General features: G+C 40.8%; 5 protein-coding genes across 5 annotated transcripts; 3 read left to right on the top strand and 2 right to left on the bottom strand.

Moving 5' to 3' along the window:
• Nucleotides 1-28: 28 nt before the first annotated feature.
• MELLADRAFT_89050 (uncharacterized protein) lies at nt 29-446 on the bottom strand (the record flags this gene model as incomplete). The annotated part of the gene is made up of 3 exons (XM_007404243.1): nt 29-118; nt 210-325; nt 413-446. 3 exons carry the CDS (start codon nt 444-446, stop codon nt 29-31), a joined length of 240 nt encoding a protein of 79 aa, XP_007404305.1.
• Nucleotides 447-5,895: 5,449 nt separating this feature from the next.
• MELLADRAFT_59033 (uncharacterized protein) lies at nt 5,896-7,421 on the top strand (the record flags this gene model as incomplete). Its single annotated transcript, XM_007404711.1, has 5 exons — nt 5,896-5,947; nt 6,023-6,247; nt 6,322-6,467; nt 6,716-7,082; nt 7,168-7,421. The coding sequence occupies 5 exons, from the start codon at nt 5,896-5,898 to the stop codon at nt 7,419-7,421; spliced, it is 1,044 nt and encodes a 347-aa protein (XP_007404773.1).
• A 3,818-nt stretch (nt 7,422-11,239) lies between these two features.
• Nucleotides 11,240-13,247, top strand: MELLADRAFT_89049 (uncharacterized protein; the record flags this gene model as incomplete). The annotated part of the gene is made up of 9 exons (XM_007404712.1): nt 11,240-11,263; nt 11,377-11,667; nt 11,768-11,920; nt 11,992-12,211; nt 12,302-12,429; nt 12,490-12,530; nt 12,592-12,633; nt 12,719-12,915; nt 13,000-13,247. The coding sequence occupies 9 exons, from the start codon at nt 11,240-11,242 to the stop codon at nt 13,245-13,247; spliced, it is 1,344 nt and encodes a 447-aa protein (XP_007404774.1).
• Nucleotides 13,248-14,510: 1,263 nt separating this feature from the next.
• On the bottom strand, nt 14,511-15,105 carry MELLADRAFT_51433 (uncharacterized protein; the record flags this gene model as incomplete). The annotated part of the gene is made up of 4 exons (XM_007404242.1): nt 14,511-14,704; nt 14,725-14,782; nt 14,857-14,903; nt 14,952-15,105. 4 exons carry the CDS (start codon nt 15,103-15,105, stop codon nt 14,511-14,513), a joined length of 453 nt encoding a protein of 150 aa, XP_007404304.1.
• Nucleotides 15,106-16,441: 1,336 nt separating this feature from the next.
• On the top strand, nt 16,442-17,151 carry MELLADRAFT_32991 (uncharacterized protein; the record flags this gene model as incomplete). Its single annotated transcript, XM_007404713.1, has 3 exons — nt 16,442-16,653; nt 16,765-16,896; nt 16,977-17,151. Coding segments are annotated over 3 exons (519 nt in total), but the record flags the coding sequence as incomplete, so codon positions are not given.
• Between the last annotated feature and the right edge of the window lie 6,507 nt (nt 17,152-23,658).

Raw genomic sequence — 23,658 nt, 5'->3', positions numbered from 1 at the left:
GATCAAATCGAATGATATGTTTCGGGACCTATCTCGATCCATTCTCACGCCAAACTTGTTCTAATTCTTTCCTTTTCTGCTTTCCTTCACGAACATGATCTGAAGACCTTTTCATACGCTAATCACCCAGAAAAAACAAACAAAGATCATGAATCAAAATCAATGATAAGTAAATCAGTCTTGAAATGAGATAGTTTCTATTAACTTACTTCTGCATGTAAACATATATCTAATTGTCTTCTGATATCATTACAACCTCCTGTATAATAAGTCCAAAACCCTCGTTGATGACATTCATGTAAAGCTTCGATAATCGGTCCACACGCTGAAAAGTCAAAATGCCTCTAGGTCAGCCATAGAGCTGTCGAGACGGTATGAAAGGGCGTATTGATTTGATTCGTTTGGTGCTAACCTTCGACTTTGTTTCCCGTAAGATGAGGGTGCATTTCTGGGTACGCAAATCAGAAACAGCCGATTGACCATTGAGGGAGAAGTTCAACGTGGGCTTTACAACTGAGGGACTGGGGTAGGGCTATGTCCCGGCCGTGGCCCTGCTCCGGCGAGTCTACCCGAGATGTTTATGGACCAGATCGAGGCCGAGCCGGGGGCCTTAAGTCCAGCCTGGCGGCAGTGAGAAAGTGCTCGTTACAGGGCTACTCGGGGCCCCGGCCGTCAAAAAAAATTGTGGGGGCATTGCTGAAGGCTTGTTGAGGCAAGTTTCTGGAAAAATTGATGTCATCAAGCATCCGTCCTAAGCTCTCGCACAGGCTTAAAAAGTGCTGGCCCGAGCCGGAGCCTACCCGATGCTGCTCGGCAGCATCCTTGAGGGTGTCGAGGCCGAGGCCGGCTCTGAAGCTGCAGGGCCGGGTCACACCCCTAGACTGTCTTGCTACCCGTGACATGTAAGTACTGATCTCGTGACACATGCGGATCATAACACTGTTTTCAGGCTTATACAAATGACATCGCGGGAATTATCAAGTGTCAAACCCAATTGAGCAAAGTCGCGGTGACCGGGTCCGCGACTTTCTTCAATTGTGGATCTCCTTTGCCATATGTTTGCCATATGTTTGCTAGCTCGCCTCAAGCTGCCCTTGAGTTGTCAGAACCACAGTACACCTGACCTACATATGTAACAGAGCTCATACGGTATGGATCAAGGGTAACCTTGAGAGCCCTTTGTCGGTCTTCCTTACCAATCCACCTCACAACACTACATATCAGTATGCCCAAAAAAGTGCGGATTACTTGGAAGGAAAAACATGCATGAAGGAAGCATAGAGGAAGGTATCATGGGCTTCATTCACAGCCCCCAGCTACTAGGCTCTGGCAGGCCAGTGACTACCACAGCTTCATGAAAGATTCATGAAAGATTCAGAAAGATTTCAAAATGACTTCAACATAATATCATGTATGATGTGGGCCATTTGCCTGTCAGACCACCAAAATTCTGATGTGATGTTGTTTGTTGGTATGACACTTGTCAGCGTTCAGACTGTCCGCCATGACTCACATCAGGACATGGTTTTTTTGAATCGAAAATCCATGTCAATGTGTGTTGGCATGAGTCATGTCAGATGTTTTTTGGCTCAGATATGAATTTTGACTACACATGACATGGAAAATTTACATGTTTAACCCATGTTGTGTTTATATGTTGGTATGAGTCTATATGTACACCATATGCGACAATGTTCTGTTCTCTGGAGTCTGCAACAGCTGAAAGTTGAAACCCCAGGTCTAAGCCTGGCCCGGCCCCAAGACAGCCCTTGAGGGCCAAGCCTGGGTGCCTTGGTGGTACAGTACCAGTTTTTGTTGTGGCGGTCCACAGGCTCCCACGCTACAGATAAGATCTGCACCCGGCCCAGCCCGCCCCGGCTTTTCCCAGCCTGCAATGTGCCCGCGGGAAGCTTGGGCGGGCCTCGGGCTGCCCAGTATTTTCCTTTTTTAAAAAAAAATCAGAAAAAAGGAAGAAATTTTTCAATTGAAAGAACAATATTGCCACCGTATCATCTTGTGTACATGAACTATATCTTGAAATTGATTTATTTATATCATAAAGCGTGTTTATGATGGAATCAACCAGGAAGAGAGGCGCCTCCAGCCCTCTCACCTTGAAAACCAAGCAAAGCTGTCTCTTGAATACAAAAGAAAGTACCTCACAAACAGCAATCATGTTATCTGAAGCCAAATTGGATTCCTCTCATCCTCCTAACACTATCAGTGTCACTGTCAAATCAACCAGCTCCAATTGCTCCAAGATAACTAATCAAATCAACTCTAGAACAGGCAGCAAAATGTCCTGGGTGTGGAAATACTTCAAGATTGAATCAATTGTCAATCCACTCACCAAGGAAAACAAGAACAGGACAGTTTGCACGTTTGAAGTTGAGCCTGGTAAGGAGTGTGGAAGCAACTATAAAGTTGATTCAACTCAAAGTACAAAATCTATGAGTCAACACTTGCTCAAACACGGCCTTGACAAAGATTCCCACATTGAAGAAGGAGCGGTTGATATGCGCAAGTACCTTACAGCGGGCCAAATTGCTCCGGTAAGTGCCTCCCACCTGATTTGTACAGAATAGGTATGGAGCCTGGGTGATTCTAGCTAAAACTCATGATAGAGGTGTTTAGCTTGAATCGGGGCAGGAGCCCTAGTTGCAATGTAAAGGATAAAACTATACAGGATAGTGTCCTAGAAAAGTACAACTGACTCAAAGGCAATAAAAAGGTCCGCTATGGGGCGGAACTAAAAAGTACAATCTCATAAAAAAGGGAGAGGAGAGGTGGGTCGAAAAAATCTTTTTAGATGGATCAGAAGATCTAGGAAAAATGAACAACTAAAAGAGAATGAGATCGAGTAATTCAGAAGGTACTAAAAAACCTTTGAGATAAAGAAGTGGGAACAAGAGTCCGAAAATCCACTTGGAGGGTTCTATATAGCATAGGTAAAGAGCTCATCACTGTAAAAAGGTAATGAGAGTTATTAGTAAGATTACACGTGAGAGTGATCATCGTAACGTGAGTTGGCTTTTTCATCATTTTGTCAAGCTACGTCACTTGGCTCTGTAACCAATTCTCGTCTCTAGAAGCATCCTCCTAGTGCCCAATATTTATTTCTCATCTGATTTCTTTCTCTTTGTATTATACTTCATCCCAGAATGATAAGCTCTTGAATTCAACCTTGTGGTCTGCAATTTTATGTCTCATTGTCAATGAGGAACTTCCATTCTTGCTCTTTGAATCTGAGGAGTTCAGGAACACTTTCTTGCTGGTCAATCCACACATTCAGCCGTACTTTTTTGGTCATACTACCTTGACTGATACCCTCAAGGCTCAATTCATCAAAGTTCAACGTTTACTTACTCATTGCCTCAAGGACATTTCACACATCAATTTTACTTGCGACAGCTGGAGTCAGCATAATAAATTGATTTTTGGAGTCACTGCTCACTGGTTTTCAAAGGACTTCAAGCTGTGTGAAGCAATCATTGTGATGAAGATGATCAAAGGGTCACATACTGGGGAGAATCTATGTGAAAATGTAATTGAAACATTGAAAATGTATGATTTGGTTGATAAGCTCTTTTGTCTCACTGCCGATAATATGTCTGTTAACACTGTCATGGGAAGACATTTGGAAGCAGCAGTTCCCCAATTCAAGGCAGACATACATCTCCTTGGATGTATCACACATGTCATTAACCTGGTTGCTAAAGCTGGCCTCCATGTTCTCTCCAAGAAACTAGGTGACAAAACTCCGTCAATTCCACCTGCACTTGCTGCTTGGCTCAATAAAGACACCAATCAAATCAGTAGCGCTCTATCTCGTTTGATTGCTTTTACAAACTATGTTGAAGCATCTCCACAACATGTGGAATCTTTTTCACTTCTTGTTAAGGGAATGCTCCCACCAAAGGATCATCTTCAACTTATCCAACGGGTTGATACACATTGGAACTCTGATTGTGAACCTCACACGTGATCTTACCGACTCAGGGCTGCAATTGGTTTTTGAACCAAACACAATTGTGATTACGCCAAGTTTGCTCTCACTGAAAGCAAATGGGATTTAGTTTCCCACCTTGTTGACTTTCTTACGCCACTCAACACAGCAACTAAGATATTATTGGGTTCTCAATACCCAACAACTGCTGACGCTGCACCAGTTTATTTGTGGATATTGGAAAAATTGGACAAGGTTTGTTCTTTTAACTTTTCATTCATGTTTTACATATTGCTTACAAAACTGGTTATGATCGTCCACAGAGCAGGCAAGGCAACACAAACAAACCACTTCAAGCTGTGATTGGTCCTATGAGGATCAAGCTCCAGGAGTCCATGAAGCTGCGCTCAAAAAGCCCATCTATCTGTTTGCCAACATTCTTGATCCTCGAAGCAAACTCCTCAAATTGTCAGCATCAACAATAGAGATGGCTGGTTTGTATGACCAACAGGAATTGTGATCAAAATTTATCAAGGAGGCTGCCACTTTTCAGCAATAACCACACAAATCTTTTGAAGATCCTGATTCAGAGCTTGAAGAAGATGGTCCAAATTGTTTCATCTCACGTAAAAAAAGTTCACGGTTGAAGAAGAAGTCGAGATATATTGATCCAGTGGATGTGCCAACAAAACTGTTGCTCCTTTGGAATATTGGGGACTTCACGCAGGTGAATTTCCTATTTTGGCAAGGGTGGCTTCAGCATACTTTTCTATTCCTGCTACCAGTACACCCTCGGAACAGTCATTTTATGCTGGCAGGAGAGTGTGGACAGATGAACAGGCCACTATGGATGAATTGAATTTTGAGGCATCAATTTGCCTCAAAAGCTGGGACAAGATGGCCTTATTTCACTCAATCAAAACTACTTAAATTCTACTTACAAAACTTTGTTATATATGTTTGCTTGTATTTCAGCCTGAAAAAATACATGAGTTGTGCTGAAAAAAGAAATGAATCACGCTTTCTGAACACATATTTGGACATTTTGTCCCCGGGCTAGCCCGTCGACGGGCCGGAATGCGAAGCGCTCCGGGGCCTCATCCCTTTTGAAGGCAATTCGGGCTTAGCCCGGCCCGCCCGCCGGGCGGCCCGAGAAACTGCGGCCCGGGTGAAGATCCTAGCTACAGATAGTCGCAGTATGTATGTACATATGAACTTGGAAGAAAATTTAAATTACCTCCAGCTCAATTCCTACCAACAAACTTGATTGCAAGAACTCAGAGATTCCGTATCAGAAAGCTACTCATTTCGATTGTGGCAGCTATGGTTGAGAAACGCACGGTGACAGTCAGTAGAGATTCCCTCTACAAATTACTACAACCAGTACTAATGCCTCAAACTCTGCTTACATTATTGATGCTTTCTCAAATCTCCAGACTCAAGTTGACTTTTCTTGTCCTGATGGACTATGGAAATCCGAGACGCCTAACAGAATTGTGGGGGTCTGCAATCTACTGGACAAACATCACGTGCACGACTCACTTCGCGACCCGCCAGAGCAACGCTATGAATCAAAGTGTCCTCATGAATTCAGCCTGCACAGACAAAAGACTATCAAGTTGTCGGACCCGCCGCCGACTGCACAATCACTCCCGGTCACAGGAAACATACATGGTACAGACGAATTGATTATCCATCTGAGTGATTCTGTCTGCACAATGTATACCGGATGGAGCATGAGTTGGAATGTCAGTTCAGATCTTTGCTGTAATCCCCAGATTTTTTCATGGAGGTGACATTGATATCCTTGCAAATCACAACCTTGACAAAACGTGGGAAACACCCAGTTTTCATTTTTTCGCGAAGAAAAAAATCTAGTCATTACAAGGGGTCGGCTCGCTTGGCACAGCGACCCATTCAAGTGGAAGACTATCACCGTGGCCAAAACAATGGACGTCAAGAAACAGCTCGAAGTACCAGGTTCCAAGGCAAGTATGCACGGTACGCTAGCGACTCCGTGCGGAACACTGAAAGTTTAACACGACTTGCAATCACAGGGCGAACTCCACTTTGTAGCATCCTGGTCCTGTGAAGATGCAGCGTCGAGGTTGCATAGTACTCAATGCGAGTTGGATGATGCGAGAAGAGCAATGGCGCGGATGCGCAAAACAGTGATTGACACTTTCAGCCGCCCCTCGATTGATATCACTCGTTTAGTTTTTCGTTGCAAGCGCAGTGGAACCGTGAAAAATTTGTATGTCGCAAGTCACATACTTACACAGTTCGAATACTTCCAAAAATGTCAGTCTTAGCTGTCTGTCCTATCTTATACATATAAGCAGGTCACTTACCTGGCTTGTTGTGAGCTTACCCAGGCCATTCGCCAGAATATTCTGAGACTCAAGGTGTGGATGAACCGTTGCTTGAATTGGATGGGACGGGACATCTCAGTGACGGGATAGGCTGTGGCGATTCCGACGATGAATGGGATAGTGAACCCGATGATTTTGGACCACAGAAGGTACCTAATCAGATCTCATGGAATTTTCAGTGATTCATTACAGATCATGTGCGAAGTAGATCAACTGATCTGTGATAGTAGAATGTTACCTTCAAAGCGACTATCCATGTTGCAGACACCGCGTCAGTGACGCTCTTCTCATTTATGCACTCCTTTTGTAGGAAACTCATTTCAATACCTCAGTCGACGAACGTATAAAGCCTTTATAGACTATGCAGTCTGCGGGTCAGTGAACTTATTACTTCCAGCACAATGTGAGGATGAACATTGCAATCCAACTCGCAAAACTGATCTTTTGTTTTGAAACTAGAGCTCTTTACTTTGCGCCTCTGCGATCTACATATCAAGAGTACTGCAAAAAGCAGGCTGTCGAAGGCCCAGGAATTGAACAATCTTCTGAGTCTTCTGGGACAGACAAAGATTCAAAGATGGATGAAGATTCAGAGAAGGAAGAGCCTCCAGAGAAAGAAGAGTCTTCAGAGAAGGAAGAATCTTCTGACGACGAGAATTGTACTCCTTGGTCTGAGTGGGCCAACGCTCACAGCACCTCTTACACCGCTGTAGCCGGATTCAAGACTCTCACAAGCCCAAAGAGCATGTACCGTCTGGCCGATAGTAAGTAGATCTCAATATTCTAAGTGGGGTGATATAACATGACTTTTGAAGGATCTCTGATGCACAATTGATTTGATGAAAACAGTGCTAATCATTTCTGAACTTAAAGCTATATGTCAGAAGCAAATTGTTGCGTCTCTAGATGTGAAGAATGTAACCACCGAAATCCAAAGCCCAGTTTTTGAGCAGCACCAGGAACTTCGTGTGGATGCCTATAAATTTATACGCAAAAACTGGAAGTTACTCACCAGCTCTGATCGTATATCACTTATCACACATCTGTCACAAGAGGAGGCCACTCTTGTTGACCAACACATCCTCATGCATATTTCTCCCTGAAATTACTTTTATTTTGACATTCACCCTTTTGTTTCAAATTCTGGTTTCTTAGAGGTATCCTGACACAAGCGCAATTCTTGTTGAAAAAAATCTCTATGTATATATGTACATTCCTCTTTGTTAATTCTCAATCAAAGCTAGTGACAAGGTAATTAAAGACAGTTATAGATAATCAAAAGAAACCCCGTATCTACATCTGTACTTGGCTTTTAAGAAAACTGAAAATATTAACACTTGATGTGTATCTATCATCACTGGTCAGATAAATCATGAATGAGTAGGTTCACATAAAAGGGAACTTGCAACAGCGATCAATTTAGATGTTGAATATTCAATGTATGAATGATAAAAAGAAAAAGATCAATTGGAAGAAAAAGTTTCAAGGAGTTAAGGATCCCAATGGAAAAAACTTCAATGGATACCACTTCAGACAGTCATATGAGCAGAGGAGGAAGATCTAAGTCAATGCCCAATATGCTATTGTGATTCATTTGTAGCTGTATCACTATGGCACTGAGTTAGGGACATGTGGGACCCCTTCTTACCAAGACCACCTTGTTTGTGTTCTGTTTTGTTTGTTCAGATTGAACTGTAACTATTACACAGCATGTCCATGTTAAAGTCAGAAGCTCACTAATGGGCAAGGGATATGTTTGCTCAAAGTTACAAACATGCCAAAACCAATAATTGGTTGTAAAAGTTGAAAAAATAGTTAGGAGTCTCAAGTCTGCACAAAGATTATGTACAATTTCACCTCCCTTGGCCCTCCAGCAGAGTAAAATTTGAGATTCTTCAAAAAACTCATGGGAGCAGGTGCTTTTCAGATGTGGCTTTCAACTTTGCAGTTGTGTTGTACTTCTTTTACTCCAAAATGTTCTAGTGTTGGAGAGGGAAAAGTATCACAAGCTGAACTTAACCTTCCCGTGAAAAGTAAGGTTCATAATTTATCCTTACTCAAACAAATTAGCTCTCACATTGCAAGATCAAAGAGATAATTCTTGTTTACAAGACTAAATTTTGGTCAAAAATGAAAGTATCCTATCATTCTATCTTGATGTTTTGTGCTTCTTGTGTCATTCATTCATTTATGGATTAAATACCGATGTGCTCAAAGACGTGGGTAAAAATGTACAATACAAGCTATCTTCTGATGGATCTTTTGACCACAGATTTCTGTGGTTCCAATGAGATTTTTGAATCCTTTGACTTACTCATATTTTTTGTGCATCTTCTCATAAGAAAACCTTGTAAGTCTTTGAAAATATGAGTATCTGTTTGAACCTGATTAAAGTGTTGGATTGAATTTGTAAACTCGTGGTAGCAGTGCAGCATAGACCAGGCTATAGGTGCAGTAAAATGTTTTCAAATTCACCTCCATGCTCATCTTGGCTCAAAGACCAGAGCTGAGATATGTGAGGGTGAATTAGTTGGGAACTTCAACATATAACAGTCTAGAACTGTTCCCCACCGCCTTCCTGGAACTTCCCTCCTTTTCCAAAGCACTTTCCCACAATCCCTTATGATTGTTTAGCCAAAACTCATCCTGACTTCCAACCTTTCTAGATTAAAAGTAAGCAAGTCCCTGGACTTGTGGGGGTCGGGCAAAAGCCTACATCAGTCAAAAATTCTGTGTCTTGTGGAACTTCTGTCCTGTGATAGCCTGGTCCCACTGGACATAAGCCTCAGAAAGTGCTCCTTGGGTTTGGACCATGCTGCCAGAATCACTTGGTGATACCTCAAGATTCAAAAATTTGAGTGTGGAAGCATGACTAGGGGGACTTGCCTTTTTTTAATGCTTTATGCTGCACCAACATACTGAAGCATAGATTCTTTGTGATTTGTAGCATATCTGTCATGGTTTCCAAAAGAGATGGTATGAAATCATTCTAATCATCTTTGATTTTGATAATATCTCTGCTAGTGACTCTTGTTTTGCCTGTTACCATCAAGATGATTCTGTCACAAAATATGCACTGCTTGGATCAGGTCTGGATGTCTCATGGTATGCTGTGAATTGTGCTTCATTTCCTTCCTTGACACAATTAGTATGAAACTCGGGTTTGTATATGCTTCTCAGGATTAAACTTTCCATTGGAAATTTGCAAACCTGGGGGACGGCTTGCCAAAATGGGACACTGATTCTATTCGTAATAATACTTGACTTATATTTTCAGTCAAGAGTGCATGACTTAGCACTGTTTCTCAATCAGTAAGAGTGTGGTTTATCTTGTTTGAATATCAAGGGCTAAAGTGGTCAAAGTTGAAATGCCTATGCTCCAGTCCAAAGAGTATGTACCGCCTGGCCAATAGTAAGTGAATTTCAACATCACATGTTGCTTTGAGCAGTGAGTTTATATGAAGGATCCCTGACGTACATTTTTTTGATAGAATCAAGCGTTGATATTCCGCGAACTCAAAGAGATATGTCGCAAGCAAATCATTGACTCACTGTGTAAGAAATTTGATCCCTGAAATCCAGAGCCCGCTTTTTTGAACAGCACGATGAACTTCGTGTGGATGCCTATAAATTGGTCCGCAAGAACTGGAATTCACTCACCAAATCTGAACTTATCACATTTATCGCACTTCTCTCGCAAGAGGAGGTGTCTCCTGTTGTAGCACTTGTAGAACATACACTTATGCGTCTTTCTTCCTAAAATTTTGCTTTCATTATCTGTGTCAACTCATTTGTTGTGTTCATGCTAAATTGTGATGGATATCCCAACACAAACACAGACTTATCGAGAAATAAAATGTACAATTCATTGATTATTCATGTCATTCAAAAGATCTCTTGAAACAGGTCTTCCTTCAGAACAATTTTCGGCACAACAAAATTCCTATGAGCTACTCGAGTGAAGTCAGTGACAAGGTAATTGGATTAAAATGATAAAAATACACCCAAAATCGACACATTCCCAGTGTTTTTCACACCGAACAGAGAAAAAGGACAAAAAAAGAAGACGTTGTATGGGCTATGTACATACATCTTGTTATGTAAAAGAAAAGAGACGGTGTACCCTTTTTTTTTGGCTGCATTCAGGTCTTGTTAAAAAAGCAAGAAGAGACGTTTTTTTGTCTGGTTCTTTTCACAGATTCGACCGGTGTCGCTCAATTTTCTGATTCTTTGGACAAAATTCACCGGTCTGATCTAGTTTCAATTCCTTCTTAACCCTTGGTACATTGTCTCACAGGTGTTTTTTTATCATAAGTCACCAGAACTTATATTTGGACGCGTTTTCGTACCGCTTGGGATTTCCGAGTTGAACTCCCATCAACACAATGTGATGTCTCAAAGCCGAGATTGTTACGGTAGAGTCAAAGTATCAATTGAAAGGATTTGTGTCCAATTGCATGCACGCACAAAGGTAAATTGATTATGGGGTTGAACCACCAGCAAGATTGAAAGAAGTTTGAGACATTTTGATTTTGTTTACCAAGATCTCATGAACTGTATGTACTCAGATTCTCTTTGTCTTTCTTGCAAGGGTATCCTTTGTCCTCGATGAAAGGCTATCGTCTGTTTTCTTCTCAAGAGGATCACAGAGCGCGAGCCCATTCGCTTCTTCCACCCTTATAATCCTTCATTATTTGCCAACTAGTCAGATATCCGATTCTTTTTACTACATTTCTCATTTTCATCTCTTTATCACTTTTCATTCCGGCGTGTACTGGTTAGTCAGTGTCAAGATTGTCGAGATTGTTAAACTCAGTCATTAACAACAGCCACAGACCTGGTCGTATCAGGCCTTTACTTAGGGACTCTGTTTTATTTTTTCGAAACTCTTGACGGACTATCCATTTCGATCGTGGCAGTTATGGCTGAGCACCGTACGGTAACAGTGAGTACACAGAGAATCAACCTCAGATGAACAAGTACTCACAGTAGCGATCTCTTGGCCGTTGCTTTCTTTTCAAACTCTCTTTTCACACTCCATTAATTTCGACCTTCCAGACTCAAGGCAAATTTAATTGTTATTCTTGGCTGCCGATGTCCGAATTGACGCGTGATAGTGTCATCGCCGTCATAACTGACTATGATGAGCATCACTTACATCACCCACATCGAGACCCACCAAAGCATATCTTCAAGTCAAAGTGTCCTCATGAGTTTCATATGCGCAGAAAAGAAACCACGGAAACTACCAATGTGGGAAAGAGAAGGGTTGTGGACGCGGACGAGCTGATTGTCGAACTGAGTGACTCGGTGCGGACTATGTATGCCGGATGGAGCATGAAATGGGAGGTCAGTTAAGAACATCACTCGATCACTTGGTTTCCTTCCATAGAGGTGACGTTAATCTTCGTGCAAAACACTATTTTGATACAACATGGGTGCCATCTAGTTTCAAACTGCTACCGGCAGAAATCGCGGAAGCGCTGTTCAGGTCATCCAACAGGGTATGACCACTTTACACGGCGAGCCACTCGATTTGAAGACTCTCACTGTGGGAAAACCGATGGTCGTAAGGAAATTGCTCGAAGAAGCAGTTGATACTGTAAGTCTGCACGCTATAGATACGAATCCTGATTGAACACTTAAGCTTTATCACGACTTGCGAGATCTCAGACGCTTTACTTCCAAATAGTATGGACTCGTGAAGACCCAGGATCAGGGTTGATTGCTCTGAGGAGATTGATGGCTCAAACGCGCGCCAAAATGGTTGAAGCTTTTAAATCCCCCTCGATTGATATCACTCGTTTGGTTTTTGATTCAAAACGTAGCGGAACTCCTAAGCATTTGTATGTCTATAGTAACGTACTCAGACAGTTTGAATACTTTGAAAAATGTTAGTCTATAGCCTTTCATTCCATCCTACTCTACTTATCTACTCAACAAATTTGCATACCTCCGCCGCTTTGACTCATGGTTCACCTAGGCCACTCCCCAGAATATTCTGAGACTCAACATTTGGATAGGTCGGCAGACCATGATGAGAGGACATACTGTGGCGATTCCGACGAGGAATGGGATCTTGATTCAGAAGAGGATTTCGAACCCGAAAAGGTACTTAGATCTCATGGTTCTTTGAGCAATTTATGAAGTCGAACTGATTTGTTATAAAAGAACACTGCATTCAAAGCAACTATTCATGTGAAAGACGTCTCGTTAGTGATGCTTTCTAAACCTACATGCTTGTCTTGTAGAAAACTCATCGTAATCTTGTAGTCGACGAACATATCGAGCATTTATCGACTATGCGATATGCGGGTCAGTAAAGATTATTTTCAATCCAAAACGTGATTGTGATCACTCCCGTATTCTTATAGATCTGTTTTGTCTGTCACAAACTTAGAGCTCTGCATTTCGCACCCCTTCTGTCCGCGTACGGACAATACTACCAAGAGACTTCCCTTACAGCTGCAAAAACTGGGAAAAAGAAGCAACCAACTTCTTGGCCTGTTTGGGCTAAAGCTCACTCCACTACTCATACCGATGTAACAGGTTGCAAAACTTTCACAAGCCCAAAGAGTTTATACCGTCTAGCCGATAGTAAGCAAATCTCAGCCTGATGTATTTCTTCGAGCCCTGGTTTCTAAAGCATTACTGACGCACTTTGATCCTGTGCAAATCAAGTGTTGATTATTCCCGAATTGAAAGAGATCTGCCACAAACAAATCATCGAGTCCCTTGAAAAGAGTACTGTGATAGCTGAATTACAAAGTCCATTGTTTGAGCAACATCGTGAACTTCGTTTGGCAGCCTATAAATCGATGCAAAAGAATTGGCGCACATTCTCAGGTTCTGAACTTGTTCCTCTTTTTACATGTTTACCAGAGGAAGAAGCGGTCATTGTTGTTAATTACTTACTTAAAGAACCTTGAATTTTTGTTTCTTGATCAACTCATTTATTTTGAATATCTTTTGTTGATCAATCTTCTTGAAATGTTGTACACTCTGAAATCAAATTAGTATCTTGATTCTTGTATCCTAAGGATAAATACATTTCCACAATTTAGAGCTAAGAAATGTTGATGTTTGTTTTGGTAAAAAAAAATTCATTGATGAACACCAGGTTTGAGTTTCGTCTTGTTCATGTTACATTAAACATCTCATTTATAATAGTAATACCCACCTGAAAATTCACAAGACAATTCCTCAACAAAACATATTTTCCTTTTTGACCATCTCATTTGGTTATCTCTTCAAAGTTAAACCACGCACAAGAACCAGCAAAAGTACATACCATCGAGAATCATATATTGCTTAAGCTCAACAAAGAACCACTTCCAACAAGAATTGTACAAAGTAAGAATATGAAAGTCATACCCTAAGAATCCTTTTAAAGGTCATTATTAGCCACCTAACATTTTTCAAGTCAACTCTGTTCCATCAGAATTTGAAAAAAGTTGACTTTCTTTCTCAATGACCAATATATGAGGCAAGATTTTACACATTTGGGTCATATCAGAGCCTTTCTTGAAGATACTAATTGTATAAGAAATGATGCTTTCTTCTCCAGAACCTCAGAAGTCAGTTTTCCACCCAATCAAGCTGATCTCAATATTATACAAGCTCAACATGATCTTACCTTTGTCATTGGAAATCAAAACAGTAATCATAAATCTCAAGTTTAACCACTCTCATCATCAAGTACTCCAACAGTTTGTACCCCAAATGAGTATTCTTTGTATAAAAAATATTACAGGTGAGTTTTTTTGTGAGCTGAATGTAAATTGAAAACACCAGAGCCCTGACATCATCTTTGCAGGGATTCTTGGCCAATGCATCTTCTAGGCCAGATGGCCATTGATGTGATTCAGAAGGGACCAGCATATGTTGATAGGCATGTCAAGGAGTTTATTCAATATTAGTCCTTTTCTGTTAAATGTCAAGGTTCAATCTATCTTAAAAATATTTAGGATTTGTCAACTCCCAGAAGTCAGACTATGAATGGTTCCAAATGAAGTTCTTATGAGTCAATCTTATACCTCACCTCCCTTGATTTATATAAATTCAATTGCCTGATAATTTTATTGCTGAAGATGTATGATATCACCTTCAAATTATAATCCAACTTTTTTTTCCATTTCAAGATCCATAATCCAATACTCAAACAAAACTAGAACTAGAAATAAAATCCGAATTCAGCCTAGAATCCGAAAGTTTAATTTTTCAAACTCTTTATCCCGTAGAATAGCCGATTCCAAAGCAGTTCCTGATTTTTGTAATCTACCTGTTGACCACCAAACCGAATTGATTTCATTAAATTTTCTAAACCCAGCTCGTTTTCCAACACAAGGTAAAAGTTTCCTTAATTTAGTAGTATGAGTTTTATTGACTATAATCATAGGTTTCAACTTTCTTCTTTTCGAATGTGAGATGTACCGGTGATTAAATGTTGTTTACCTGCTTGTGACTTTTACCAAAACAAAACAAAATCAACATCAACATTCTTGGTTTCGAAGTCAAGAGAAGGAAACAAAAACTTACACGTTTGAATTGACCATGACCAGTCACAAAGAATCGTTTGGATGTACCTTGATGAGTTTTTAGTTTATATCGATTTGGTTTATTTTTTGGTTAACTTGGTTTCCAATTTGATGGAATTGATGAAGAGAAAAGTCTAAGGGGTGTAATTGAAATGATAGGTTTTGGTATTCTGAATTGGTTGTGTAGTCGACATGCCTTTGATGGTTGGATTGATCGATGACTTGATGAAATTAAGAGTGAGATGGTCATGAAGAAGTTTGGATGATTCTTGAGCTGATTAGCGGTTGGTAGCGCATGTGAGCAAGTTACCAACCACAAACGAGTGTGGGTGCCCTTGTCCCGTTACACTCTGAGCAACAAAAGACGCGAGTGAACTTGAGGCTTCGATCCGCGAGCGAGGGTCATGAGCCCTGAGGGACCGCGCGGCCCTCCTCTGGAGCTGTTCAGGGGCGGGGCCATTCGACTACAGATCATGGCCAAGTTTTGGTCAGATTGATCAGATCGACATCATCATTCAAGATTATCATCATCTCACTATCACCATCACCATCACCATCACTAGGAAAGAAAAGAATAAAGAAAAGAAGGATGCAAGACTTACTAGACGAATTCGATCCATTATCATTAAATCAAACAAACAAACTCAACACCATCTCAATCAAACCAATCAATCCATCACAACAACAACAACAACAACAACAAACTTTATCATCATCATCATCATCCAAACCATTATTCGATTTCAATCCAACAAGACCAGCACCAGTTTCAAACACATCATCAACAACATCAATCTTAACGAACAACAAAACCATTCAATCCACTACCATCTCATCATCAGATCCATTAGATGCATTTTGTTTACCATCCATCGATCAAAGCTCATCAAACTCATCTCTTTTAAGTAAATCAGATCAACTTTTAATCGAAGCAAAACAAAGAGACAAATTAAGAAAAGAAGCATTAGAGAAACACTTGAGTCATGTTCCATTTGAAGAGATCTCAAGACCTTCAAGTCCATTGATCACTTTAACTAACTTAGAAACCAATGAAGCAATCAAAAGTCCTAAACCCAATTCATTCAAAAACTTAGAGCCTTCATCATCAAGCTCGATCAAGATCCCAACCGAATATTTTCAAAACCAACATAAATCTAAACCTAATCAATCCAATTCACCCAAACATACGATCAAAAAACTTGACTCTAATCCGAATTCACCTAAACATCAAATCCTCAAAAGTCTTGAACCCGAAACAAAAGTAGATCAAGAAAAACTAGCAGCTGCTCTAGAAGAAGATTTTGATGAGTTCGTCAGTTCTTCGAACCATCCGCCTCCCGTGATTTCAAAACCTATGAAAGAGATCGAGATGATGAAAAGTGAAAGTCTTAGTTCCATGAGTTTTGATGGACCAGAAGGAAGACCCATCCCCATCAAACTAATCGGAATCAACCCAACTGCCCAATCAATAATGGATGAAGAACTAGCCGAAGGTGTAAGCATTCCTCTTCCTTCCCGCAACAAAAAAACCCATCAAACCTAACCCAAAAACGTTGGGTTTTTTTGGTTGTTTATAGATCAGATTACATTTACCTACAAGATTAAAGATTTCATCTAAATGGGAATTGATTTATTCTATAGACCAACATGGAACTTCTTTATCTACACTCTATACTCAATCAAATCATCAAAAAGGTTCATGTATCTTAATTTTAAAAGATCATACTGATCATCGATTTGGTGCTTTCCTTAATGAATCTTTAAAAGTTTCAAATCAATATTATGGAACTGGTGAATGGTAAGATTCCAACTAATCGATTTGTCTTTTTTTTCTTGAAAGCTAATGTGTTTTTTCTTGTTTTTCTTTCGCTTTTTCTTTTTTCTTTCTGTTGGGTGCGGTTGGATTTAGTTTTTTATGGAAATCAATTGAGTTTGATCCAAGTGATTTTAGAATCGGATTTTGTGTTAAGAAATATGAATGGACAGGTATAAATGATTACATGATCTTAAGTGATCATGAAATGTTAAGTGTAGGAGGAGGGTAAGTCTATCACCCCCCTTCGCCCGACCAATACTCTTGATTCTCAGTTAATTCTTTTTCTTTTGCGATTGGATTTAAAGGGATGGTAAATTTGGGTTATGGATCGATTCGAATTTAGAAAAAGGAATTTCAACAAACTGTTCTACTTTTAATAATGAAATCCTTTCTAATTCTAAAACGGAATCTAATTTGATGGGTAGAGAGATTGGTTCATTTGATATTTTAGGTTTAGAATGTTGGAGGATTTTGGTTTGAATAATTCAGATTAATATATCATCAAATCTAGTTCATTAGAACTTTCTCTTTTCTTTTCTTTTGGTTTGGTTTACGATTCGATTCTTTTATGGTTTTTTTTGAGGTTTTCGATTTGATGAAGTTTGATAAGTTGGTTCATTTTATTTTTGGTTTGCATGTGATGTTTTGGTTTGTAGATAGATGAGATAGACTTACTTCATATAATATGTATATACAAAAGCTCCTAATGCGATTTTTTTATAATTAATGATCTTTTTGAAGGTTTTTGATTTTTTTGGGGGGTTTGGTCATGATGATTTATTTTGAGAAAGTTTAATAAAATTGAACAAGTTTAATGTGTTTGGTTTATATACTTGACTGAAGTTAACCAAGAAAGAAACTCGCATTGGTCTTTTGAGGTAGGATACTCTAAGAACAACAAACTTGAAGTCCAAAGATCTGTATTGAATACCTACTTAAATTTTTATCAAATCTCACTGATGTGAGACACTTTAGCATCAAATCAAATGTGGGGTTTTGTCTTGAAGAGATTTTTTTTCAACAGAGATCATCTTGATTCTGGAGACAAAAAGTATAAAAGTTCAATATAATTCATATTACATGAAGAAAGTTAACCAGAAGAATGATTTTGAAAGACAAATTACAAAAGAAAAAAATAACCCATGTTATGATCCCTGAGCTCAGTGAAAATCTTACTGCTGAGTATCTTTGACCTACCTCAATCCTGAAGTGACTCTTGCTGTCAACTTCTTGTATGTCACAGTCTGACCCACTACACTTCTTGTGATTTGTCAGCCTGTTGGATCATGGAATGCAACTCATCATTACTTGTGGTGTTAGTTTTTGGTAACTAGTTATTATCTGATGAAAATATGGTGGCTCTAAAGTGTCACTTTAGTTACTGTCAGCCCTGATCCCTGTGTACAGGCCCACATGAGACCAACAAACTTGCATGCAAATGTATGTAATGCATCTGTAATGGAGCTTGTCTAAAACCATGAGAATTGAATCTCAGGGTTCAGTATGAAGAGTAACTCAAGTAGGGCTGTGACCCGGCCCTGAGTGTGACGGGGCCGCCCCGTCACACCGCCCGGCCCTGTGTGGACCCGAGGGCCTTTGAAAATCGCGCAGGGCAGGGCAAGGCACGCCCTGAGCCTCAGGAGCCGGGACACCTCGGGGCCAGGCTCACTTGCAGGGGCAGAAACAAGGTAAAAGACATCATAACTCGACTTAATTTCAGCAGTTTTAAAAATTAAAACTATAAGACTTTAACAGCCTATTATAAAAAGTGAAAACAATTTCAAGAAACAATTCAAGGTAATCCAGTTTAATGTAATCCAGAGAGTGTACTCAAAAATAAAAAAAAATTCTTGAGAGCCTACTGAACAAAAAAAATTACCAATAGAAATAAAAGAAAACAATTTACTAAGACTTTAATTCACTGATTAAAATATAATAAACTAAATTATTTATTCAAGACTTTAAGCCAGCTCTTGAGAAAAACTTGAGCCTCGAGATTGGAGGAGGTAAAAGATGCTCGATGGTCGCTCATCACTCGCAATGCATTAGAAAAAGTGCTCTCGGAGGGAGCGCTGGTAGCTGGTACTGCAAGCATTGCAAGTGCCATGCAAGTCAAGTTGGGCCAGTGACGTTGGCTGGTCTTCCAGTAGTCCATAGGATCACGTAACTCGTCCTCTTGAGGTGCGGTCAGATATTCTTTGACCTCATCTTCAATCGGAACGGTTTTTCGGCGCTTGATGAAATGTTGAGGACGATCGGGGGTGATGGTTTCCTCAGGTTCAACGATTTCGATTTCGGGGTCAAGAGCAAGTTTAAATTTGGTTGCTTCGTTGGTAAAGTATTCAATTAAGTCTTCATGACCCCAGCCTAGCGATTCCATTGTCTGAGCCTTGACAGCAGTGAGTTTAAGACGGGGGTCGAGTATCGCAGAGCAGATGTAGACTGCCTTTGTTTGGGCAGCCGATTGATATTGGAGGACCTTCCGTATCATTGGCATTATCGCAACCTTCAACTCCTGACACGTAGATTCGTTCCAGGCCTAGATAATGGCAGAGATATCAGTATGTAATAAAAATTGAATTAAAAATGGAAGAACAAGATGTTAAGAAGTTACCTTTTCAAGTCGCTCCACGAGCCATTGATAATCTGGCATAACTTGGGAGAAAGTCGGATAAAGATGACCTTCAAGAGTTCTGATTACATGAGCCAGAGGTGATAAGAAGTGGACAATGTTTTCAACCAAGTCCCATTCGGTTGAATCAAGTTTGTAAGGTTCAAGAGTAGGGTCGCAGTTAAATTGATATTGTAAGACAACCTTGAGCTCAAAGAAACGTGCAAGTGAAGCATGGGTTGAAGACCACCACGTAGATACCTCGTGAACTAAACCAACCTTGCGTTTCAAAGCAGCACAGCCCTTGATAGCATCGTCGAGTGCTGTTTTAAGCTGACTACTATGCTTGATACGCTTGTGAAATGCTCGGATTCGAGTGAGTACACTGCCAATCTCAGTGTGCGAGGTAGGCTCGATAAAGAGGGGAATTGAAGAGTCTTGTGGTAATGACGGATCGAGAGCGTTTACCGGAGGGGGAGCAGCCTTGCGGTTGAAGACTGCCATACCAGCTTTTGCCACCAAATTGACAACGTGAGCTACACATCCGTGTAGATTTTGGGAAGAGTCGAAGTGGGGTACCATTCTTGAGAGACTTTGGCCCATGGTGGTGTTGTTGGAGGCGTTGTCCGCGGTGATGCAATAGAGACGCTCGGAAAGGTGGAATTGATCAAGGATGTGCTTAAGAAGGGATGCCAGGTTCGCACCAGTGTGCGGTCCTTCAATTGGCTTCAAAGCCAATGTGATCCCACGGATCACAAAGGACTGATCGATCCAGTGGGCAGTGACTCCGAGCATTGCAGTGTTGCTAGGTGAAGTCCACCCATCACACGTGATGCTGATGTGGGTGACAGAAGACAGGAGATTGATGATTTGATTCCGGGTTGATCGATATGATTCCAAGATTCCATCTGAGATACAAGTCCGTTTGGATAGGAGCGGGAGCGCTTGAGGGTTGATCATCGTGACAATTTCTCGAAATTCAGGTGCATCAAGGACCGTCATTGGGAGTTCTCGATTGACAACCAGGCGTACAAGCACGTCTTTGAGGTTGTCTCGACTGAGAGGTCGTACCTGTTGGGACAAAACATAATGATTAATGAAAAGATATAATAAAATGAAAGTAAAAAAAAAGTACCTTTCACACCGTTCCATCAACAAAGAGAGCTGCTAGAGTAGGTTGCTCGGTTTGGATAGGCGGTTCGATGTGATGACATCGGGACAAATGGCGAATCATCGATTTTGTGCTAGCGTGCTTGTCCACAGCCAGAGCTTTGTTGCAGATCGCAGCTGGCGTGTCGGAGTCTTCGTTAGGATCAGGAATTAGGCAGCTATCAATAAAGCCATCTTTAGCTCGGCAGATATTGTTCGTCACACCGTCTTTTTCTTCTTGGCGAAAGTACTGCCAAACCCAAGAACTTTGGGCAGTGGAGGTGGTATCTGAAGCAGCAGCAGAGATGGAATCGGATGGGGCAAGACTAGTGGGAGCGTGGGTACTTGCTGGGCTAATAGGAGCACTCAAAAGGGTAGAGGACATTGCTGGACGGAACAGTTGAGACGAAAGCCTGGTGATTGGGGCGGAATTGATGGGCATGATATCTATTTAACTTGAGGAATCAATCGACAAATGTCCGTGACGGTGATATCGGAGAGAGGGTACGGATTCGGGAATCGGATTGTCCGTGATGGAGGTAACAAGGTTCAACCTTGTACTTGGAGCTGAAAAAAAATGGGGTGAAGTCAATGTGAACACGTATTCGTGTGTTTTTGGTGAGGAAATATAGCGGGCACCCGGCCGGGTCGGGGCGCCCGGGACACCCTCAGGGTTTTTGCTAGTATCACTAGCTTAGGTTAACGTGGACCGCGGCGCGGACCGCTGGCCTCATGGATATCGTCGGGCAGACTCGGCCGGGCGGGGCCAGGGCCGGGTCACAGCCCTAAACTCAAGCAACAAGACTTGACTATGACTTGAGTAAATTGAAACCTAACCCAAAGAAAATCATTAAACCTAAGCACCAACCACAAGTTGACACCTAGGTCTTGGAATATACAAACCCTTCCTCTTCTGACTTTGGAGGAAGAAACAACTTATTATCATTATACAACTCTTCATCCAATCTTACTTGATCCCTCACCAAGAATATTGAGTACAGTGATTCTGTTGTTTTCTTGATTATCAAAGTTCTACTCTTCTACTCTTCATTTAGGTCAGTGTAAAACCAAAAATGTTGTTCTGAGCTTGTGGGATTATCAGCTAACAGATCAAGCTTGGAATTTACAAAGGACACCTCATGGGATGGCCTAAAGTACCCTGCGGCACTTCTGACTCCTCAGAGTATAAAGTGCTTCAGGCTCCAGAGGTGTAAGGTCAACCAGAGCTCCTAGCCAGATCCTTAGAAAGGACAGCTCTAGCCAGATCCTAAGAAAGGACAGATCAGCCATCCCACTGGCTTCAAATCCAGTCTTCACTTGGGTATACCAAGTGAAGACTCTATCTTTTGTTTGCACTTCATCTTTTCAGTGAAGAGTCAGTCCAATAGTTGCTCACCCCTCATAGTCAGATTGTTGGTGTTGACAAAAACAATATTCCTGACCCTGAAAAAGGTCTCTGGACTAGTGCTGATCCTGGAAAAATGTCTAAACCCATGGCAGTCAACTCTTGTCCTCATCATGGATCAAATACTACTATTACATCATATATTGGACCATGAGACAAAATAATGAAGTTTTCAACTGGCTTAAGGAAGTTTGAACATCATATTTCACCAATGAAAAATAAAAAAAATATGATTTTTTCATGAACATAACTGTATCAGTCTACTTCTGAGACTCTCTGAGACTAACAGAAAAGTACAGCAAATGGTGGCTAGATTTGATCATCAAGAATTCAAAAGAGCCATCAAGACTTCAAGAAATTCATCATCCAGGATTGATGATAGTTTTGTTAAAGCATTAATGCACATGATACATTTATACAGATTTCAATCTTTCAACTCACCCCAATTTTTCTAAAATATCTATAGATGATGTTTTATTGCTACAACCAAACCAAAGAATTGGTGTTCAATAGTTTTGACCAATGAATGCCTACACGTCCCATGTAGTTTGTGGAGCTGTGAGTATACAGGCTTGAGAAGAAAAGGAAGCAACCCACCAAAAAAAAACACCACACAAAAAGGGATTGTGCTATTCTTGTATGTCTCAGCGTCACTCTCAGGTAGTCTCCAAAAAAGACTGATACCATATCTCTCTGATTTTTCTCAATCTAGTCTTAAACTGAAATTTGATTTTTATTCCTTTTTTTAAAAATTTCAACATATTATAATGGAATAGTTGTAGATCTTGAAGCCATGACTTTTTGGTGATAATGCTTGGAAAGAAATCAATAAATGTGTCCGACTTATGAATGACTTGTATGGAAAAATCCAAAATCAAATTAACCATGCTATGGGTGTCTAATTTTTATGTGGACACAAATCAATCATGAATTCCGAGTGAGCTATGCTACTCTAGGTCTGAGAATGAAAAGTATTCTTCCCGTGACGCGTCCCACAACCAGTTGGATTTCCGTCTTGCAATAAGAGATCCAGGTGAAATCTGCTTTTTGGCGTCTTGACATTTAATACACCAACCTAACAACCAAAATCGAGACCCGCAAGAGATCCAGGTACGGAAGGGAGTTTTTCGGATTGTATGAAATCGTCATCATCATAAAAAACGTTTGAATCCAGAAGACCTCTGACTAGATTACGGACCCTCTTCCTGCATTTGTTTCATCCTGCACCGTCACTAGAAACCTTGTGCAAGCTTAATGGGACAAGAAATGAACCCGAAAGAGATCCAATCAGATGAGATTTATCAAGAAGATGACGATGACGTCTTGTAACCATCAAATTTTCTGATCATCCTGAAGCAAAAGTCCCTTGATCAGGAGACCAATCTCTTCTATTGAGTTGAAGAACAAACAAAACTACTTCTACTGAACTTGTGACTTCCAATCCTAATCCAAGTATGGCTGTACTTTCCTCATGATCTGAATACGTACATAGTTCAAGTCTCACGATCGTATCATTCGTACGTCGTGATGAAAGAAAGAAAAAAGATGAGACTGCTTATCAACTGATGGTCTGATCAACTGAGGATCGAATTAAATAGGGACTGGGCGAGGTTTCGACCGACAGAGGATTTAGCCACCTCAATAAGCGCATGAATCCCCTGGAAGTCGACCGAAGCGATTTATGCAAACAGGAGGTGTCAGGATTACTCCTACAAGCCCAAGAGACCCGACTGTCAGATGATTTCACCAAAACCAGAGCGAGAGCAACCTGTGAAAGGTATATCAGGCTATCCAGAAGCGTTCTGCCATAGGCTTTTGGCTG

Source organism: Melampsora larici-populina, assembly GCF_000204055.1.
Source record: "Melampsora larici-populina 98AG31 unplaced genomic scaffold MELLAscaffold_2, whole genome shotgun sequence".
NCBI classification, from domain to species: Eukaryota; Fungi; Basidiomycota; class Pucciniomycetes; order Pucciniales; family Melampsoraceae; genus Melampsora; species Melampsora laricis-populina.
This window is presented reverse-complemented; position numbering and strand designations above follow the sequence as displayed.